Here is a 20,276-nt window from a genome sequence, read left to right on the forward strand (position 1 = left end):
TTGTCTGTGTAGCCAAAGCCCGATACGTCTTATTATTATTACCTCTGCGCTGTAGACTATTGTTTTATAAAAACACATCACCGGGCCACACTGTTTCACCGGGTGATATGTTCTTTTATCAACATGAACGTGGGCGCTGTAGTTTATTTTAAGTCAATCCTGCATACACCGCTCTGCTGCTGTAAATAATCACTAAAGCGCCGAGTTCATGTCTGAAAATAGACCATCAAGTCCCGTTTGAGTCACGTTTAGATTTATGTCACATTCTTGGCTTTTGGTCTTTTCATGGAGTTTGTTGACAGTAAGGAAATTAAAGAACAATTTATCACTAAACCTACACAGTGAGTCCATTCTGTGTCCGGTCAGTGAGGATTTGATTTTCAGATACAACCCAGAATAGCCATTGATGAGTAATCGGGGCCACTTCTTCCTGCATGGGTATGTTGAGATCACCGTGTGTCTGAGCAACAGATTGTCTTCTTTAATTGAACCTTCGCTAAGCCCCGCCCCCCGCTGCTATACGCCACCAAGCTGTCAGAGCTACCATGGAGTCCACACTGTCTGCCAACTGCAGCATGTGAATACATTCAGTACACCTTCAGTAGCTAGCGCAGCATCGATGTGCTAATGCTAGCCGATGCTAAGGTACTCTGCTAATGTTAGCTCCACAGGGTCACAGGGTGTTGACCTACTGGTTGATGATGAGGTGAGTGTATCAGGCATTTCACTTCTTTTAAAGAGGTAAAAACATCCAGTATTTTACTCATTTGGAGGATTTTAGACCCTTGGAGAGGTAAGCGTATCCAGTATGTAACGTTTAGGCTGTACACTTTAGAGGCAATACAGCAGGAAGTAAATGTATTGAGTATTTCAAAAGGGGGAAAAAGCAAGTATTAGTGAAATTAAGGGGTGAAAATGTAATCCCTTTAATCTGGTGACCTTCCAGACTGCCGTACAAAGTGCCTTACTACATATTGAGCATTTTTATTTTGTCTAAGTTAAATTTTCTTGCCATCGCTGCCCGTCCTCCATGCGCGGAGGCCTTCCCATCATCCTGCGATCCTATTCATCACATAATCAGGCAGGAATCTATTTTCAATATATCAGAACATCATAATCCCAGGCAGGGCACCGGGGGAGGCTCAGCGGAGAGGCGGATTTACCGGTCACATGGCTGAGCGTGAGAGACGGACATACGGCCAGAGATAGGACGGAGAGGCGGAGAGTGAAAATACGGGAGAAGAGAAAGAGACAGAAATACACTAATCTAGTGTGGAAGCCGCGTTTTATCAGGGGAGCGCCACAATGCGAAAGCCCCAGTCTGTAGAAAACAGGAGGAAGTGGAATCACCATCCCCTTCTGGATTAAATCATGTCTACGCTTGTGTCATAATCAAAACAATTCCTCTCTAATCACATCCCCAATAGATCCACTGTGCTGTTAATGAAACATGTTAAGCCTCAAGCTTTGTGGTCTTCACAACTTAACGTTGTGTTTTTTTTTTGTTGCCTTCAACACAAACGTGACATGACTACAGTAGGAAGAATAAACCATGCAGATCTGGACTGTGTCTCCCCAAACCGCAGATCTGACTGCTTGTGACGTAACCGAGTCCAGCTGTGGAGGCTGGCTGGGTGTTTGGCACAAACCACGCTTTTTTGTATCTTCCACAGTTATGCGAGTCAGCTGCAAAAAAAACAGAAAAACAACCAACGCTCTAGAAAGCGTATGTGCGTATGTACATTTCTTTCACCTTTCCAGAGCTGGTGAGGATGCCACATGGGAAATAAAGTGTAACCGGAATAATTTATGGATGAATGAAAGGGACGAATGAGATTAAGAGGAGATGAAACAAACGATGAAGACGCCAAAATAAAGTGGGTCATTTGGGTAAAGATGAAGAACCGATGCTAAAGGCCGGTTAAAGTCCTCAGCCAGATGTCCCGGTTTAAGCGTCCACCACCACATCATCATCATCATCATCATCATCATCATCACTACCAGTAGTGGTTTTGACTCACAAGGCACAGCATGGCGATACAGATTGGCTCGGATGGTCTTCTGCAGCTCGTGATCGGGGGAAGACTTCTGAAACCTCAGGCTGAGGTAGTGCTTCAGGTCCTTGTTGAGCTTGTGACCTGGAAACAGCAAGACGGACAAAAACAGCATTGAGTAAACAAACCTCCACATCAAGAAACCTGCTCGTCTCTTTCACTGTTTACGTGCTGTCATTTGACCAAAAGCAAGGTCGTGAAAGGCCGTGACATTTCCGTTGTTCAAAATGCTCCTGGATACCAAAAGAGCACAGGACAGGCCGTGTTCCACTTTCCTTTGCCGTTTTGGAGTAAATCTTTTTTTTTTTTTTTTAGTACTGGGTTATATAAATGAATTGGAACATATATATCTTTGAAGTCCATGTTAAGTCACAATGCTAACATTTATTTTATTTGTATTTTTTTATCTTTATTAAGTCAGACTGTCTCATTCTGATAAAAATCTATTTTCCTCAGAAAGAGCTGACAGCAAGAAATATGCACAAGATCCACAAAACAGAAAGAACAGAACTACGCATTAATCATGCATAAAATAATCCTAAACATATCACATAATAAAGGTTTGAAATCTCCAAAGTGAATGTAATTTCCATATAAAAAGGTGCATTGTATCTGAAACCTGCATTAGTGCCATGGAAGGTTATAGGCCTTTAGACATCGAAGGTTTACAAAAATAAAAACTATTCATACCAGCATCCACATAAGCACTCTTTAATATTAGAATCAAATAGATTTGTGCAGGCAGAGGACCAGCTACCAAGATCCTCCTGTATATGGGGCTTTTATTGTGAAAGATAAATGAATATAAATGAATAACATGAGCTCGCTATTTCTCGAAATGTGGAATTTGTGATAAAGCGTACTTTAGTTTAGTTGGTTAGCATGTTACCATTTGTTAATTGGCATTAAACTGGTCACACTTATTGCTGGAAATTATAACACAAACACTTGCTCAGGTTTAGCGTTTATTATCTGGGCACCAAATTTCCATCCATCACACCGCTTTTTAACAATAAACCAAAAACATCAGCCTACTGGTGGCGCTAGAGGTAAAATCAGAGGATTACCAAAGAAATTTGGATTGCTGTGTTAATGAAAAATGTCAACAACGACTTCATGGTAATCGATCAAACGTTTGTTTGGCTTGACCAAGTGACACTGCCAACCTCAACCTCGTCCTACTGGATTTCATGTGTTCCACCTTTTATCTGCATCGTTTGATGCAAAGACATAATCCACATCGACAGCTTGAGTAGAGCAGAGAAAGATGCACAGGCCGGTTCATTTAGAGAGAGACGCAGAGATTGAGGTGGGTTTGGGTAATTGGTTAAAAGGGTCTCCGATTGGTTGGAATTCCCCAGACCTACTCGGCGTCCATCCAATCAGAGGTGTTTATGCTGCTGGCCGAGTTTGAACAGAGCCCTGGTGCTCACAATGGGGCCAGATGGTCAGAGTTCTCTCTCACGCCAGGGTCTCATTTAGGACCATTTAATGATCTCCAAATATATCATCCATGTCTGGGAGTGCTGGCAAGCGGTTTCTGGGGGAGGTGCCATGGCCTCCTGTCGGCCTCCGATCACAGTGGAGGAGTCTCTCTTGGCTCGGTGCTTTGAGGTGGCCGGCTCAGTGTGCTGACTGGGCCGAATGAGTTAAATGATTATAATATATGACTGTAATATAATATATTGAAGTCACAGGGAAACGGCAGTTAAGGTGCCTTTAGCTTCTGTAATGTAATGTGATGTGGAACACGTGCAAAGGATGAAGTTAGATATTTTATCGGATTTGAATGGATCACTAAAAAGTGGGTGTGGCTTTGCAAATAAGCAGTGACGTAATGTTACAGAGGACTGTTTAACCTCCAGCCACACCTCCCTCAACAGCACTGTTAGATAGAGGGAGGACAAGGGAGAAATGAATAAATCAGCTGACCTCAAAACACAAACCTGCTAATATAATATGGTATCGCTCTGCTACAAACAGGAAAGCACACCGCTCTCGACAAATAATCCGCCAATCACAGCAAAGTATTAGGTGTGGGGCGAGAGTGGTATCAATCTTGGCATCTCTGCAAGAAAACAAAGGTGCATATTCTCCCAAAAACCTCAAACCATTCCTTTGAGGTTAGATCAATAAACTGCCTCCCCGGTTAGACTTGGGGCTCTGGTTGAGGTTCGGGAATCTGGAGTAGGAAATCACACTACACCAAGAAGGAAGTGCTCGCAGCCTGAGAGGAAGTGCTCAGGGACAAGGACAGACAGATACGGAGCAGAAGAAAGTGAAAATGGTCTTAGAGCAGAGGAGTATCTGTCATCTGCCCTGAGGTGTGGCCCTGTGGTGACATCATCATCTGTCAGCTTCACATCCTCCTCCTTCCCCCCACTGATACGACTATAAATACTCCTGACTGAAACATGTAACACTGATAATGTGAGGCCCCAAAGACGCGACATCTAATACTACAATGACAACGAGCAAATATTAAATATGAAGCCCAAGAGACCACAATGTAAAAAAAAATAAAGGTGTAAATCAGTCATAAACACAGCTCAGCTAATGTTAGCGTAGCTATGATTCTTATTGTGTTATGGGGTATTTTCTACCCAGGAGTACTGGTTGGTAGTCTACCTTGCTGTATTTTTCCGTTCCTCTACACACACACACACACACACACACACAGGTAATTGTTACCTAGCAACCAGCCAGTGCTGACGACCATCATTACGGTCCCTGCTAGGCAAGCAGCAGTCAGATTGTAAAAGGAAACAACTGCACACACACACACACACACACACACACACACACACACACACACACACACACACACACACACACACACACACACACACACACACACACACACCTCCACTTCCATGTCGGCACTGATTTGATTTATATAAACAGCTCCTCGTCCAAATTAAAATACGTTACACATACATTAGTGTTTTGCATTCATTGCCGTGTCAGTTTTGCTGGCTCAGATGCTCAGATGCCCCCCCCCCCCCAGATAAGGACTGCTGTCAGGAACAACCCCCCCACTCTCCCTGCCTCCTGTGGGTACGTAGAGCTAGCAGAGGGCGGGCCTCCCAGGTGTCATGCTCCATCAATGAGAAAGTCATCAAATATTCAATATTTATGAGGATTAAAGCCGCGTTGATCAGGGATTATGATCACACCACTGTGTGTGTGTGTGTGTGTCTGTGTGTGTGTTGGTGGGGGGGGGGGGGGGGGTCATGCACCGTTTACCGTTTCGCAAAACAAATAACCAGATGTTACAATGCCGTAGATGTCAAATTGGAAAATAAAACCTACCTAATAATACTGGTACGTAGCTGCTTGAAAAAACGAGTTGGTCTTGTATCTGTTATCGGTGTCACAGTGTAATTTTCAGCTCAGAACAATAGCCTCAGAATGCTTTTTTAAAATTATTTTCAATGTATTATTAAGTTCAGCTTCATGAAAGCATTAGATGATATTTAATTTATAATTTGTTTTTCTTGACCCAGAGCAGTTTCCCACCACCATGGTACTGAAAAAAAGACACAAACAAAGCCCCCAAAAAACAGCCAGATGTGGCGAGAAAACAGGAGATATTATTTGAGTGTTCCTCAGATTTGGAACAAAACAATCCCAAATGTGTATTGAATGGAGATCCTTGTCTTGTGTATAATAAGATACAGCATATTGATAACGGGTATGTGTTCAATACACTGTGTCCGCTAATCCAAAGCTGTCTGTACCAGAGTACCATTTTATTACCAATACAGATTTGATTGTAAAACAAAGACTGCAGACATCAACATCAGCATATTCACAATACGTCTCTTTTTCCTCCACAGAGACACACAATTAGCATGGAGAAACAATTAACCGCCAATCGACAGTAAAAACAAATTTCTTTGAACAAAAATTCCAGCAACTAAAATGTGCTGGTTTTGGTAGTTTTATATGATAGCGTGATTGTCTTTTGCTTTTGGACTGAAGGTCAGACAGAACAAACCAATCGAATTAGTCATCTGTGGGAAACTATAATAAAAAAGCCATTTTATAGAGGAAATGAGAAAATAAATGTTAGTTGCAGCACTGAAGAATGTCCGTCAGTGAAAACCATTCTGTCTCCAGTTGATAAGACGGATCATTTGAGAGCTTGAAGAGGATATTCTTGATTCTCCCTCACAATGAAATCACTCCATCAGGGTAAACCGGAGACGCGTTGAGAGACGTTTCCTGGGAGCCGAGACGTTTGTGGAGACGGCTGGTAAAAGGCAGCGCGTGGCAGAGATCGGTGCTTTTCAACCGCCACTGAGGCAGAGCCGAGATGTTCGAGGACACGAGGCCTCTGTGGTTTTACAGATAGACGGAGAGCGAGACAGAGAGATGGGTTTAACCCAAATAAGAGTGGATTATACATATCCTCCATGCATGCCTCCAGTCAGCATTACATAACCTTAAAGGTGCAGTGTGTGTGTAGGATCCGGCGGCATCCAGCGAAGACACAAGTACAATTGTTGTTTGGCCCGTCTTGAGTCTTTGACTTAGAGTCAAAGTCACGCATCGAGTGAGTTTTATCATGAATCTTCCAAAAGTAGCTAATTGCATTGGGCGATGGTAGCAAGACTGAGGGAGTGCCCTGTCAATCACAAGGTAGCCCGGTCCTAAAGCATCCCCTGCTTAATGCTCTACTTGACTCTAAATGGCACCATAATTTACTAAATGAACATCAGGCTGGATTGAAGAAGACTTGAAACTAGGGATTGAGACCATAAACAAATGTTTACAATGTTAATGAGATAATAAAGCAAGTGAGAAGTAGGGTTGTTTTCTCATAGACTTCCATGCATCTGGACTTCTTTTTGCAACCAGAGGAGTCGCCCCCTGATGGCCAGCAGAGAGAATGCAAGTTGAGGGCACAAATTACATGTGAACGAGCTGTAATCCAGATATTTTTAAAAAGGTTTGGATGATTGTTATCTCATGCTTCGTGGTGTAAAAAGAAAGTGACATTAGGAAAGGATTTCAACAAAAACTCAGCATAAGGCTTCCAAGCAGCTGCAGCCCATAGTACCACGTAACAGCTGTCATCACTACGAGCCACTGCTACAACCTGTCAATCACACCGGTGGAAACACACATGCCCCTTCAAAAGAGTCTACACATCCACACAGCAGCTGAGGGTTGGGCTGTTTTTCATCATCATCATTTGTACGTATCAAATCAACAGCCAGGGAGTGAAGAGTCATTTGAGAAAACATCCGTCTGTGTGTGTGTGTGTGAGAGAGAGTGTGTGTGTGTGTTCAGCTGCCGATTGGCATTCATCTTCCGTCCTCCAGCTCAACACTGCCCTCTGTGTCTCCGAGCCTCACCACCGAAAGTCTGCTTCACACTGACACCGTTACCACAGCAACCCAGAGCCAACCAGTGAATGAGATGAGCCATGTGGCGGTTATTATGGGCTGCTGCCCCCCAGTGGTGGATTGAGGTAGGGGGGAAAAAGGAAAAAAAGAAGAAAGAAAAAGTGACTTCAAAAGATGTGATTCTCAATACCAGTTGGATTTAAAGATTGCCTTTAATCTGAAAATATTTACTCTAGTATTGTCTTTAAGAATATTTTTGAGGTATTTGAGTAGCGTATGTTTTTTAATTTTATGTAACATACTTTTACTTCACAACATTTCTACAGCTGGAGTTCATTTTCAGAGGATTTTTTTTACACACACAAGAAAACGGCTGGTGAAGTTGTAAATGTAATGCATCGTTAAAGATTTAACTGTGCGACTGAAGTAAAGTTTTTGCTTTGGAAAAAAGAGCAGGATGTGTTTGTGATTGCTCCCTGTGAAAAGAGAATTGGTTGACTCCTAAACAATAACATCCAACTCCCAGTTGTGGGATGAACTCTCATCACTGAACTGAATGAAGAAGTGAGCAAACAAACTTGCTGACAGTCAACATCAGATGGAGAGCCGATACAAACAATGGTTTTACTATATTGGGTTAAAATATCAATGCAATGGTTTTCTGACTGGAAACAGACCACGCGTGGATACGTCGGTTCATACTGGCCACAACAGAAATAAAACCCCGTAAATTATAGCTGCTCTCTGGGAATGCTGCACAGTTCAAGATTGGTAGAAAACACATGTTACAAGATGCCAATGGAAACATTCCCAAGCAAACTCAAATTTATCGCCTTCCAATGGAATCGTAGCATGCTAAAATCACATATCCAGATATCCCGATTAGGGATGATAGAAGATTGTATCTCCGCGTCTGGTCAGTGGTCTTGTGTTTCAGGCTCGTCTCGGTGTGTCTCTCTCTCCCCCTGGAAGCTGCCGTTGGCACAGATTAAGTGTTAAATGACAGACGGGTTGCCCTTACTATGTGTAGAGAGCAGACAATCCTGCAGGAACTGGAAGACACACACACACACACCTATTGAAACACCACCTGTAGCAATGATGTGCAAGACGAGGCGCCCTCCAGAGCCCGACCCCCGCCCCCCCCCCCCCCCCGCCCCCCCTCCCGTCCTAGGTGCAGTCTAGGTGCAAGTACTGTGCTTTCTTTCTGACTGGTTTTACAGTAAAGGCGGGACTATTTTCAAAGAGTATGTAGTGTGAACTGGTAACTGGTGCCAGGTGGCAAGAAATCCCCCAAACTGCTCCCCGAGAACTGTAGTTGCCCACTGTTAATAATACAAGAGGCTACATTTACCATGTGTGACAATAAAAGTTGATTTTATGGGGCTAACTCAGTTACTTTCAGACAGAGCCAGGGTAAACCAGTCTCTGGTTCCACTCACATGCTGAGCTAAGCTCATTGAACAGTGGTCATTTGACTCATACAAAAGGAAAGTGACGATCATTGTTAGGTGTTATTGTGACAACACACGTCAGTAAAGTAAAGTGTTGTCGCAGCTCACCGAGAAGAGAGCGGAGGGAGCTCTTGAGACGGATGGCTGTCTAGTTAGCTAGGTAGCTAGTAAGCTAGGTAGATAGTTAGCTAGGTAGCTTGCCCAGTGTAGCACTAAAGCATGGTAGAGTTACCAAGTTAGCAAGCTAAACTAACCAGCTTTCCACTAGATAGCTAGCTAGCTTTTTAATTCCACGTCGGTAACAGAAAACAACACAAACAAAGTGATCATGCAATAGCAATGTTCTTTCCTCCGCCATGACAAGAGTGTGTTTAAAGCATTAGGCTACTCAATTTTACTCATTCACTTCGACTGTTACTCCACCGTTTGTTGTAGCTGTTACTGCAAAATCTCACAACCGCGCCGCTACGTTCATTTGAACGGGAATGTCCATTCTACTCTCATTCTGTTTCTACGGTTCATTAGATGTGGCATCGATTTTCTTTTTCTAACTTTGCAAGAAGTTGAATCAACGTATTTATTTTTTAACACTATCACGTAGCAGATGATGCATACGGGTTTGCTCGATATTGCAACGACCATTGTTGTGGAGACAGAGATCTCAGAAGCAGCGGTCAGCTGGGGATTTCTCAAGCCCGTCTGTTATCACATTTTGATTAAGACGGCTCCACTCTGTCTGCGTTCTTCTATCTGGTCTGCTGCTGTGTGGCAGAAGAGGAGCGACAAACACGATTACAGACACAAAAATCACACAGTCATTGTCCATTAGTGTTTTATTTCTGTGAAGTCAGCATCTAAATCTTTTAAACTGCCCTCTTTGTCATCGTTCCAAGCAATCTTGGGCCGATAAACCGTCACTCAAGCTGCGCACAAAAGAGAAGGCATTTCCTCCAGAGGACAAATAATATTGTATTTCCTCTGGCCGATTCCAAATAATAGCCCGCGGAATAGAAACTGGAAATGCTGGTTCTTAAACAGTAAATTCCATTGTTTCGCCGGCTTCCTGTGGGTCTCAGGACATCCCGTCAGTCAACACTGGACTCTCCAGTTACAGATGAGAGCATTTAACTCCACGTTGTCCAGCAATACGAGGAGGGGGGGAGAAAGGTGCACGTCGGGAGGGACGAAACTAATCAAATCCTCTCACAGCGGGTTTCACTCTGCCCTCTTGGCGTGATAATGCTGCTATCTCCAGCTATTAACGCAGCCATTATCCCGTCCCAGAGCTCATGACAGCTGATACAGAAGACGTGATGATAATGACATTAAACATTGGACACGCTTGGGTTTTTTCACTTTCACGTCAATTAAACACTCACACACACGCCGCCTCTCTTCCTCTCTCACAGATATAGAAGTGGCGGGTTTAGCTTCCTTCGACCACTTAAAGCCGCGGCCTCCGCCTTATTGGGGCCTTCCACGAGCCCTGCAATCAGCGTGGCGAGGAGTGGAGAGGAAAAAACAACAATCACAGAGAGGTCCGCCGTAAAGCTCTGGACCGGCTGCCTGCCTTCTCCTTCTATAATTACCTCCTCAAGCAGCCACACCCAGAGCTGCTTTCATGGGATTCCCAGTCCAAAAGCCGCGTTCAGTGAGAAACCAGATCATCACATTCAGCAAAGTGTTTCACATCTGTATTTTATAACCTTATTTGACTGAACAACACTGATCAATGTGAATGAGAACACATAACGGCAGTGCATCATTTTACTTTTTTTATTATTTGGGTCTTGGTTCCTTATAGGGATTCACTAATCCGACTGAGAGCGATAGCTGGGCTTCTGGGATCAGTCGACATGGAGTCCCAATAGTGTTGAAGTGACTGGGATCAGTTTTTTATCTGTAAGGCAACATCTTAACTTAGTAAAACAAAATGTAACAATATATAGATAGAAGTAATTCATGAAATAACGAATGATAACAAATTATGTTATTATAAACAGTCGATTATAAAGCAAAACGCAGGTTTACAGTCAACCCTCTAGTTTTTATTATTGGACATTAAGAAACATATGGATGGTTTTATGCGAGGAGGCAGGCGGGCCGGTTGTGATCCAGTGCTGTGCTGCTGAGTCAGAGTGAGCAGTGCATGATGGGAGAACCGGTATGAAGGAAGGAAGGAGTACACAACACACACACACACACACAGGCGAGCAGAGGCGGCATGTTCCGCTCCAGTGCGCTGCATCTGTTCACTGCTAAATATAACCAGAGGAGCCGAGGCCCGGCGCTCCCTCCGCTCTGTGTTAATAGCCGAGTTGGCCAAAGGATGGAGGAGGAGAGAATAGGAGGCAGGGAGGAGAAAGAAAGGAAAGGTTGGTGAAAGCTCCAGCGAGAGGGTTGAGAGGACGGTCAGTCTTGAATGCCGTGGCCTCCGTCCCAGATATACACACAACCGTTTATGAATTCCGCGCGCGATAATAATTTAACACAGACTAAACATGGAAACTATTTCTGACTGGAATACCGAACTGAACAGACTCCAGATGGCAGGATCTCTATTCGTGTCCCTTGGGTTCACTTTGTGCCATGTCCCCCCCACCCCCCTCCCCCGACCAAAAAAACATTAATTAAAAAAACACACAAAGCAGCTATTTTAATTGTATCGTTCTTTTTTTCCTCTCCTGTGGGCAACACGTGTAAAAGAAAAAAAACACGGAGTCCCCCCCGTCGCTGATGGAAAGCATTAAGCTTCAGTTGGTATGTGAGCATGCCATCAGTTCTAACCGGCTGCCTCTGTTAAATGTCATTGCATGCCTCGCCGTCACACACAAAGGGCCCCTGTGCGATTAAAGTCCCCTCTTTCACAGGAGCCAATGACCACGGGCAACGAGACGGAGATACATCCTCATCCTCCCTCCCCACAGGGATGTGACGAGGGAGCGCTCCAGCTAATGTGACGGAACTCACAATAAATCACGAGACAAGAAATTGCCACATTAGGCCTGAATTATAGTGACGAATGCGTCCGGATGAAGGCGTGGAAAAGGAGAAGCCTTCCCATCATGACCACTAATTTGTACCTTGAGGGTTGTAATTGAAGGGGCTTCGTGTGCAGTCGATGTGGCGCAAGCAAACTGGCGGGTTGACTGAGAGACGGGACCATGCTGACCTATATATCTGACCTCCCTGCTGTGGTAAACCTAATATTATTGGACCCTCCGCTAAGCCCCGCCCACCTGCAGCTACACCGTCAAGCTGTCAGAGCCACCACGGAGCCCACACCGTTACTAACCGCACTCCCTCCAGGAATGTTGGATCATTTTTTAAGTAGACAGAAGTGTCCGCAATATGGGTTTTTTTTTTATGCGGATATAACATCTCACAAAGTGAGGCAGCATCGCTAAGAATTAAAGGTTTTTTTTAACAAGTAACCTTTCAAACCGTCACCCTGTGATTCTCTTAAAGCGAGGCCCGCGTCTGCATCAAAAGTGTCTGAGAGCCGAGATAACAGCCAGCAGGCCGATAGCTGGGGATCAACAGCTGAGATAAGATTAAACCGGGGCCTCGGATCTCAGCAGTCGGCCACGTTGCTGCGATGCAGCGAGCCTTCATAGGTTCAGACCTGCTTCTTTAAACCTGATCATCCTCAGCAGCGTCACACACACACACACACATTATGAGTCCCGTTGCTTGTAAATCAAGTTTTAAGTAAAAGGGAAACAGTTGAACATCCAACCAATCAAACAGCAAGAACTGATGTTATGTTGTGAGTTTCTCCAGCACACTGTTTTTCCAACAAGATAAATTAATCAGGTCCCTTTTGCTTTATTTAAAAAAAAATAAGTGCTGTACAGAAATGTGCAGATAACTAACTTCAACCTATAAAAGAAGATAATGTATCCGTATGCTGATAAAAAATTTGCAAACACACCTTTAAAAAGACATTTCAAGTGACACAAGTTTGAATTCAAAGGAGAATGTGTGTCTGTGATCAAACACGCCGTCACGCAGCTTCAAATCGTAAACCGACAAACTTTAAATATCTGAACTTCAGACTGTCTCCTTCACAGCTGGATAACACCAATGATTGTGAAAGATGCAATAGTTTACCCTCAATATTATAAAAACCATTTAAAGTAGAGCTGAAGTGATCAGAAAAAAACAACACAAAAACAAAAAAGCAATATTTATTTTCTCTATTTTCTGACATTTTTTAGACCAATAGATATAGAGGATAAATGGTATCGATGATAAAAGTAAACTTGCAGCCTTGATTTGAAAGTTGAAAGAGGTGACAAGAGGACGTCACACAACAGCAGTATGCATCATTAATATATTTTTATTGAGTATTTTGATCAAAGCTTTATCTCCCTCCCTGCATCTTTAAACACTTCTGCGCTCAGAAATCATCTTACATAACGGGATCCTGTGGCACAAAGCTGCATCTTTTAAACATGAAAGAAAAAAAAAAGGTTTACATTTTAAATAAACACAATGAAGGTAACATTTATCGGGATCCAAGATTATTACATATTCACACGTAAGGTCCCTAAAATGAGATAATAAGGCACTGAGTCAAGTCCTCGTCCTCTTAGATCTTCCCTGCTGACCCCCAGAACTGGCAGCCATTCATCAGGACGGAGAATCGTAAAGGGATCTGAAGCTAATCGACTTGCTGCCATTCAACTTTTTTCAAACGGAGCCAATTCCTCATTGAGTGTTTCTTCCTTTGCAGCTCCTTCTTCAGTCAAGGCTGTTGTTGTATAAATGGTATAAAAAAAACCCTGATGAGCAGTTCCTTCCTTCCCGCGGCCTTCACACCAACAACAGAATTAATGCACCAGAGCTGGAGTGGCGACGACAATAGGACTGGGCGATGTCCAACTCGAACCCAGACACATTCAAGCCGGTGATGAGTTCAAGGCCCACGAGAAGGAAGGATGTGTATTAATTGAGGCCAAACAAAGTAAAGACCTTGTGTCTTTTTCACAGCGTTTCCTGGTTCGAAGCATGCAAGACAGTAAAACCAGAAAGTAAAATCCAGATTTTCTTCTCTCAAAATCCTTTTTTTTATTACGATTATTTTGTGAAATTATTTCAAATATGCTGTTTTTTAATTGAACATTTTGCAAATAATTTCCCCATTGGGATTTGAGTGCAAACCTTGCTCTTATTAAACAAAAAATCCCTCTAGGGATTAATATAAAGAACAATTCATTTTTGCCATCTGGCTTTGCTCCATGTTATCTTCTTGTAGACTCTTGTAAACAAAACAAAAAAAAAACAATCCCTTTGGGATTAAGAGAAAAACCTCACTTTCACATGTATCTTAAGGGGTGTCCATTAAACAAAAATGAATGAATAAAGTGCAGAACTTTAACTTAACAAAAAATAAAGATTTTACGAGTTTCACGTTTTCATCGTCCTAACTACATAATCGCGATTACGATTTAAAATCGATGAATCGAACAGGCCTACCAGAAAGGTGTGGGGGGTGGGGAGTGGGGGGGCGGACTGTCTGCTGATGCTAAAAATAAAAATAATAATAATAATAATAATAATAAAACAGCAAAGTGAGAACATCAAACAGGGACAGTTCTCTGGATCTTCCTTTCAAACTGACAACTTGTCTGAACGCTCAAGGTTGCCTCTGGTGTTAAATATGGGAGCCAACTGGCGTTACACCCGTGAGGTATGGCGTCGCAAATCAAAGACAAACTGTTAACAAACACGGTTTCCTTGAACACACCAGCTTTTCAGAGTCCGGTCCCTGGCTGCAAATTCATCAAATTCATCATTGGTCTCACCCTAAACAAATGTCGGCCCTGTCCTTCATCCAAACCTGCCTGACCTTCTCAGTGGACCCGACAGCATAGCCAGATGCCGCCAACTACCGGCACACAGCTGCAGCAGAAGGTCACCCCTCCCTCGGACAGACAGACAGAAGCACACGAACAGTCTCCAACCGTAGCGGAGCACATCTGCACCGAGTTCCCACGTGTATCCCCACAAACGCATATCTGCCTTTTGTCATCTCTAAAATACGCCTCTGCTCTTCCCGTTCCAGGACAGACCATCTGAAGACGGTTTCCTGATTAAACGGCCTCGGCCAATCACATACGACCTCACGCTGGAGCTCTATATTGAGAACAGACGCTAAACATAAAAGATGAAAACGCCGCTTTCCTGCTGAGAGTTGAGTCACTTTCACGTGATGAGACGGAGAGCCAGTCGTTGGAGTCGAGCGCTCAAAGCAAATCAGGCCGACAACCAACGGCTCAGGAAAATCGTTTCCGTCATTACGCCGCCGTGTCAAACAGAGTCTAAATTTACTCGGGAGATGAGTGATTCAGAGCCGCGGCAGGGAGAAAAACAGCGAGTGATTTGATAGGCGGAGGCATGTGTCAGATTGTGGTAGATTTGTGTGTGAAAACAGGCCAAAGGACTGAAGGAGAACATTATTATTGTTATTTTTTTAGGAAAAAGGCTCGTGTGACATGTTTGTCTAGTCATGAAACGTCGGGAGAGCAGGACTCTGCAGACAGAGAGGAAGAATGATATCTGTCTTTATAACTATTGCTGAAATGATCAATGCAGCTATTCTGGTTATCAATGAATATTTTAAGTAAAAAGAAACATAAAAAAAATGTGTTTTTTCAATTGAATATCTTTGAGTTTTGGATGGTCACTCAGACAAGAGAAGGAACTTCATCTTGGGTTGTTTTTTCTCACATTTTAGAGACGGATTGATCGATAATGAAAACACCTTTCAACATTATTCTGACATTCACTCGAGCACCATCGGTGTAGCTTTACGGGGAAATGACCCGACTTCTCACTTGATTTATTACCTCTGTAAACACTGTAAACATGAGTTTATGGTCTCAGGCGCTAGTAAAGTCTGGGAGTTCTCACGTCTAAGGACTTTGAAGTGGAGCTGACGCAGCATTTCAAGAGTATTTATGTTCCGTTTCTTGATAGCAGGTTGGACGTAATGCTGGGAGGGATTTCATTTGATCGTTGGAAAGATTTGCATGTGACCTTTTCTAGCTCTGTGTCACTCAATGTTGTAGACTGATTGGTGGATGGATGTTACGATATCATTGGTTGAAAACAGTTGGTGTATGTTGATGTAAGCACAGGAAGAAAAAGTTGAAGCATTTAATACATTTTTTTCCCATCATACATTGTTAAACAGTTGACCGGGATTTAATTTCAGCTGCACGTTTAACATTTTCACAGCGTGTTTTCACTTCATGAAAGTCAATTCTAACATTTTTGATTGGTTAAAAATGTCTCACTCAGCGTTCGGTTGTACTTAGCTCCGCCCTCTTGTGTCACTTGTAGTTGTAAAAAAAAATAAAAAAATGGCAGCAGCCAAAAGAAATTTCACAACGTCCGTCCACAAACCAACAGTTACGACTTCCACTTCCTATAATCTCAAACAAAAATGTACAAAAGACTATATTAATTCGTATTTTTTTCGTTATACATCAACATGTCTCTGTACAACACGCCCGTATAAGGCAGCAGAACATCATTTCAGTTTGAGGAATGACTAAAGCTGTCACAGCGGCGGCGATCAGCCTGTTTGTGTCCGTCAACAGAGAAGTGTCTTATGGGTATCGTGCAGATGAGCTCCAGATGTACACGCAGCTGTTTGCACGCAAAACGCATCAATCAGCACGACGGCGTGAAAATGCCAAACAAGTGAACTCTGAAGGGCCGTTTTTTGCGTTCCTTTAAATTGAAGCGTTGTTAACGGCAACAACAGTGGAACTGCAATGTGTGTGAGAAGCTGCAGGGTCGATCACATGACAGCAGAGAGGCTTCACTCGCCACAACTCATCACCTGCACTGCTGTGATCTCTCTGCCACCGTGACTAACTGAAGCCACAGCACCGGAACGGACAGTGATGAGAACATCAGATGGACGGAAGCTGCTTTGATTCTGATTGGACGTCCTTCCACCTGCCACAAGGCGCTGATATACGAACGTAGGGGACGGCGTGGACGCTGGGAAGCACGTCGGAAGGTGTCTGAACCCTCGCCGCCTGTTTTAAGTTGTCATTCCTCTGCCGTGTAATTTGACTTTTTCACCTTTTAAAAACAAAACAGGGTGGAAACTCTGGGATCAAGATCACGGGGGTTCCTCTGAAGCTGTGAGATCAAAGCCCGCCTCCGCTGAATGACGGCTCCGGTGCATGAGGTGGCGTTTAGGTGCGGCGCGGAGAAGTGGAACCTCCCAGTGGAGTTTACGTCTCCGTTAACTGCAACAGAACTGACAGAAACTGTGAAATCATGTATTTATACTCACCAATGCTAGTCATGTCAGTTGATGTAGCGGAAGCTTCAAAAATGATCAAAACGTTGTGTCAGAATAAAGTTACCCACAAGGCACTGGGTGGGTTTCTTCCATGCTATTTCAGAATAAAACCATCTCTGAATGCTATACTCATGAAATGATTATTTTTCTTTTCACAATAATATTGATTTTATTCTCACGCACATTTACTGTAGATAAGTATGATTTAACATTTCTTTCAAATTATATCAAACAATGATTTTATATTATTTAACTACTTTAGAGTAAAAACAAGTCCCAACCCTCCTCAAGTCTTCTGGACTGAACAGAGTACAGGATTCTACCACTAGAGGGCTCTGTACATGACATTACATGAATTACAGTTTCACACATTTCTGCAATACAGCAACCGCTCCTAGTCGTCTTGTATTAATAGATAAAAGTCTGTGTTCAACAGTGACCCAACCTGCAGCCATTAACTGAAGGTTTTGACCTTTGCTGTGGTAAACACCTACAGTATCGAGTGCCAGGAAACTTCCTCTGCTGCACAGGAAGTCATGCTTTTTTTAAAGGTTCAGAGGAAACGACGCTGGTTTGTTTGGGATGAACATAATAAAACACATAAAGTTCACCAGACTAAATACACAAAGCCACAGTCTCTGCCACATATTCATGACTAAATCTCATTAAAGCATCTATTTGATTTATCTGAATAAATATAAAAATTAAAATGCAGCACAAACACAAAAGGACAAAGAAAACCAGCTAACCCTCTCAACTGAGAAGCTGAAACAGAAAATGCATGGGGCGTTTTTACTGGAGTTTTATCAAATTAGTTGTGTCGATTGACAACCAGCTTCATTGTCCAGCCGTTTCAGGTCTCCACTTTAGAACAGAAAATGTGACGGACCCGAGGTCGGACTAAACAAAACATCCAAGACATCAAATTGCAAACTGGAACGGACATTATTTCACGACTGTTTGTAATTTCACAGACTCAATCATTAATCGATAATATTGTTTGATGCTGCCCCGTACAAATAAACTTCATCTAATGATTTGCAGACACTGAATGATGTAATTCTCGGCATGTTTTCTACAACAAACAAAAGTCAGTTTTTTAGATATTACAGGAAAAACCCCCGCCTTTGTCCTCGCAGTTTTTATTGTTTCAAAGAAGTGTGACCCATTAGGAGCCGGAGCCAGTTAATCTCTCCGACCTGTAACTCATTAAATATCAACAAGCAGTCCAACCTTTCCAACCCTACGAGTCGCTGCAGCGTTAAGTAACAACAAGGACGGAGCTAAAGCTGGAGATACTAACCATCTAATTCTATCTTTAAAACCGACACATCTCGATACGTCTCACTGCAGTCCGAAGCTCTGGGATTAAAACGGGCAGCTTGAACATAAGTGTCTCGGTGCACCGAGAGCTGGGTCGGGTCAGCCCTCTCAAGAGCTTACGGGCAACCTGGATGTGGACGGAGAGATCACCATGAGAAATCCTCCGAGGATCATCCGCAAACCTTTCACCTCGGCTAAACCACGCTCAGAGAGAATGATGTCAGGTTTAGGGCAGCGGGCATTAATCGGTATATTAATCGGCAACTGTTTTGATAACCGATTAATCCGTTTGAGGTTTTTTTTTAAAGAAAACAAAAAGAAACAACTAATCGATTAAGAATGTAATCGTTGAATCGTACCAACAGTGAAAATAAACTGCAGCCCACGCCTTCGCTCGTTCTGCTAAGCATAGCAGCATTTCACTTCACACAGACTTTCATTTTAGGGGTTAGACTCTACAGTCCTGCTTCAGCTCGTCAAAATCCAGCATGATGACAGAGGGCCTTTGGTAAAATTAGAACGTCTCTCACACTAGGCTATTTGCATCTTACGGGAGGGGTAATTACTGGGCCCGAGCGACCACAACAAAACGAAAGAAACGGAGAAAAAGCAGAACGGGGACTCGTGTGTAGAAAACAGAGCCTGTAATGGTGCGTAATCCCTTCCAGATGTGTGAATCTAGGAGGAGCGCAGCTTAAATGTCAATTTATCTCCACGATATGAGACTCTCTTGCAGTGAACGTGTGTGTGCGTGTGTGTGTGCGTGTGTGTGTGTGTGTGTGTGTGTTTGACTTAGTGGGGGGTTGTAGGTCATTGCACATGCATGTTCAGCAGAGAGAGTAAGACAGAAGATTAAAGCTGCATCACAGTGTGTTTTCCTTCTGGTCCACCTGATTCAAACCGTTTACTCAACTCGTTCATACGACGTGTCTGAAGGCAAACTTATAGTTTTATAGTGAAGCAACATCGTTTAAATGTGTTTATATAACTGCACGGCTCTCCTGGGAAAAAAAAAAGATATATAGATAGAGAGAGATGTCCAATATGGGCGACGATGCCATGATAAATGTGGGGGAGGGGGGTTTCCGAAGCAGTCCCACCACACGGTGAGCACTTCTGATGGAGTATAGTGCCGCCTTGAGTCACGCTCAGACTCCCTTGGCCTGGTTTCAGCTCGGCCCAGTTACAGCTCTTCCAGCTGAATGTCACATTTTCAGTATATTGCCACGCCGGCTATCGCTCCCAGGCAACAGACGGTTCAGAGAAGAGCATCACCACTAGAAAGGGGAGGATATGAACATTTCTTGGCAACATTATCCCGGCCAAAATAATGTTGGTTCACAATATTATCCCGATAATCACCAAAATATGCCTTAAACACTTAATATGGCATTAAAACAGACTGGTATCAATTCAGCTTACATTGAAGTTTATTCATCACATCTTTATCATCTTTAGGGAATATCCATCCATCCATCCATCCATCCATTCATCCATCCATCCATTCATCCATCCATCAATCGTCTACCGCTTATCCTGTATTCAGGGTCGCGGGGGGGGGGGGGGGCTGGAGCCGATCCCAGCTGTCATTGGTTGTTTAAGTTAGCGGCTAGTTCGCTTCACTTTATGGTTTTAGTCGTCACGGCAACACCTCACCTCTGTGAGTCCACGATATGCTGTAAGTCCAAACAGTCACAGTGGCTACGATAAACTAAAAAAATGGCCGCCAATGAACAGAAGAAGCCCTCCTGCCTTATATCCA

At 43.3% G+C, this 20,276-nt stretch overlaps 1 protein-coding gene across 8 annotated transcripts in view; it reads right to left on the reverse strand.

Annotated features, from left to right (window-relative positions):
• The window catches only part of LOC311017000 (membrane-associated guanylate kinase, WW and PDZ domain-containing protein 1-like), an 82,852-nt gene that overhangs the window by 54,772 nt on the left and 7,804 nt on the right, over positions 1 to 20,276 (reverse strand). For all 8 annotated transcript variants that reach the window (XM_084015087.1, XM_084015083.1, XM_084015084.1 and 5 more), the window contains exon 2: positions 2,022 to 2,138. In XM_084015087.1, the coding sequence (XP_083871213.1) occupies positions 2,022 to 2,138 (117 nt within the window). The remainder of the gene's footprint in view (positions 1 to 2,021; positions 2,139 to 20,276) is intronic.

This window comes from Eutrigla gurnardus (genome assembly GCF_963514095.1).
Source record: "Eutrigla gurnardus genome assembly, chromosome: 8".
In the NCBI taxonomy this organism is placed as follows: Eukaryota; Metazoa; Chordata; class Actinopteri; order Perciformes; family Triglidae; genus Eutrigla; species Eutrigla gurnardus.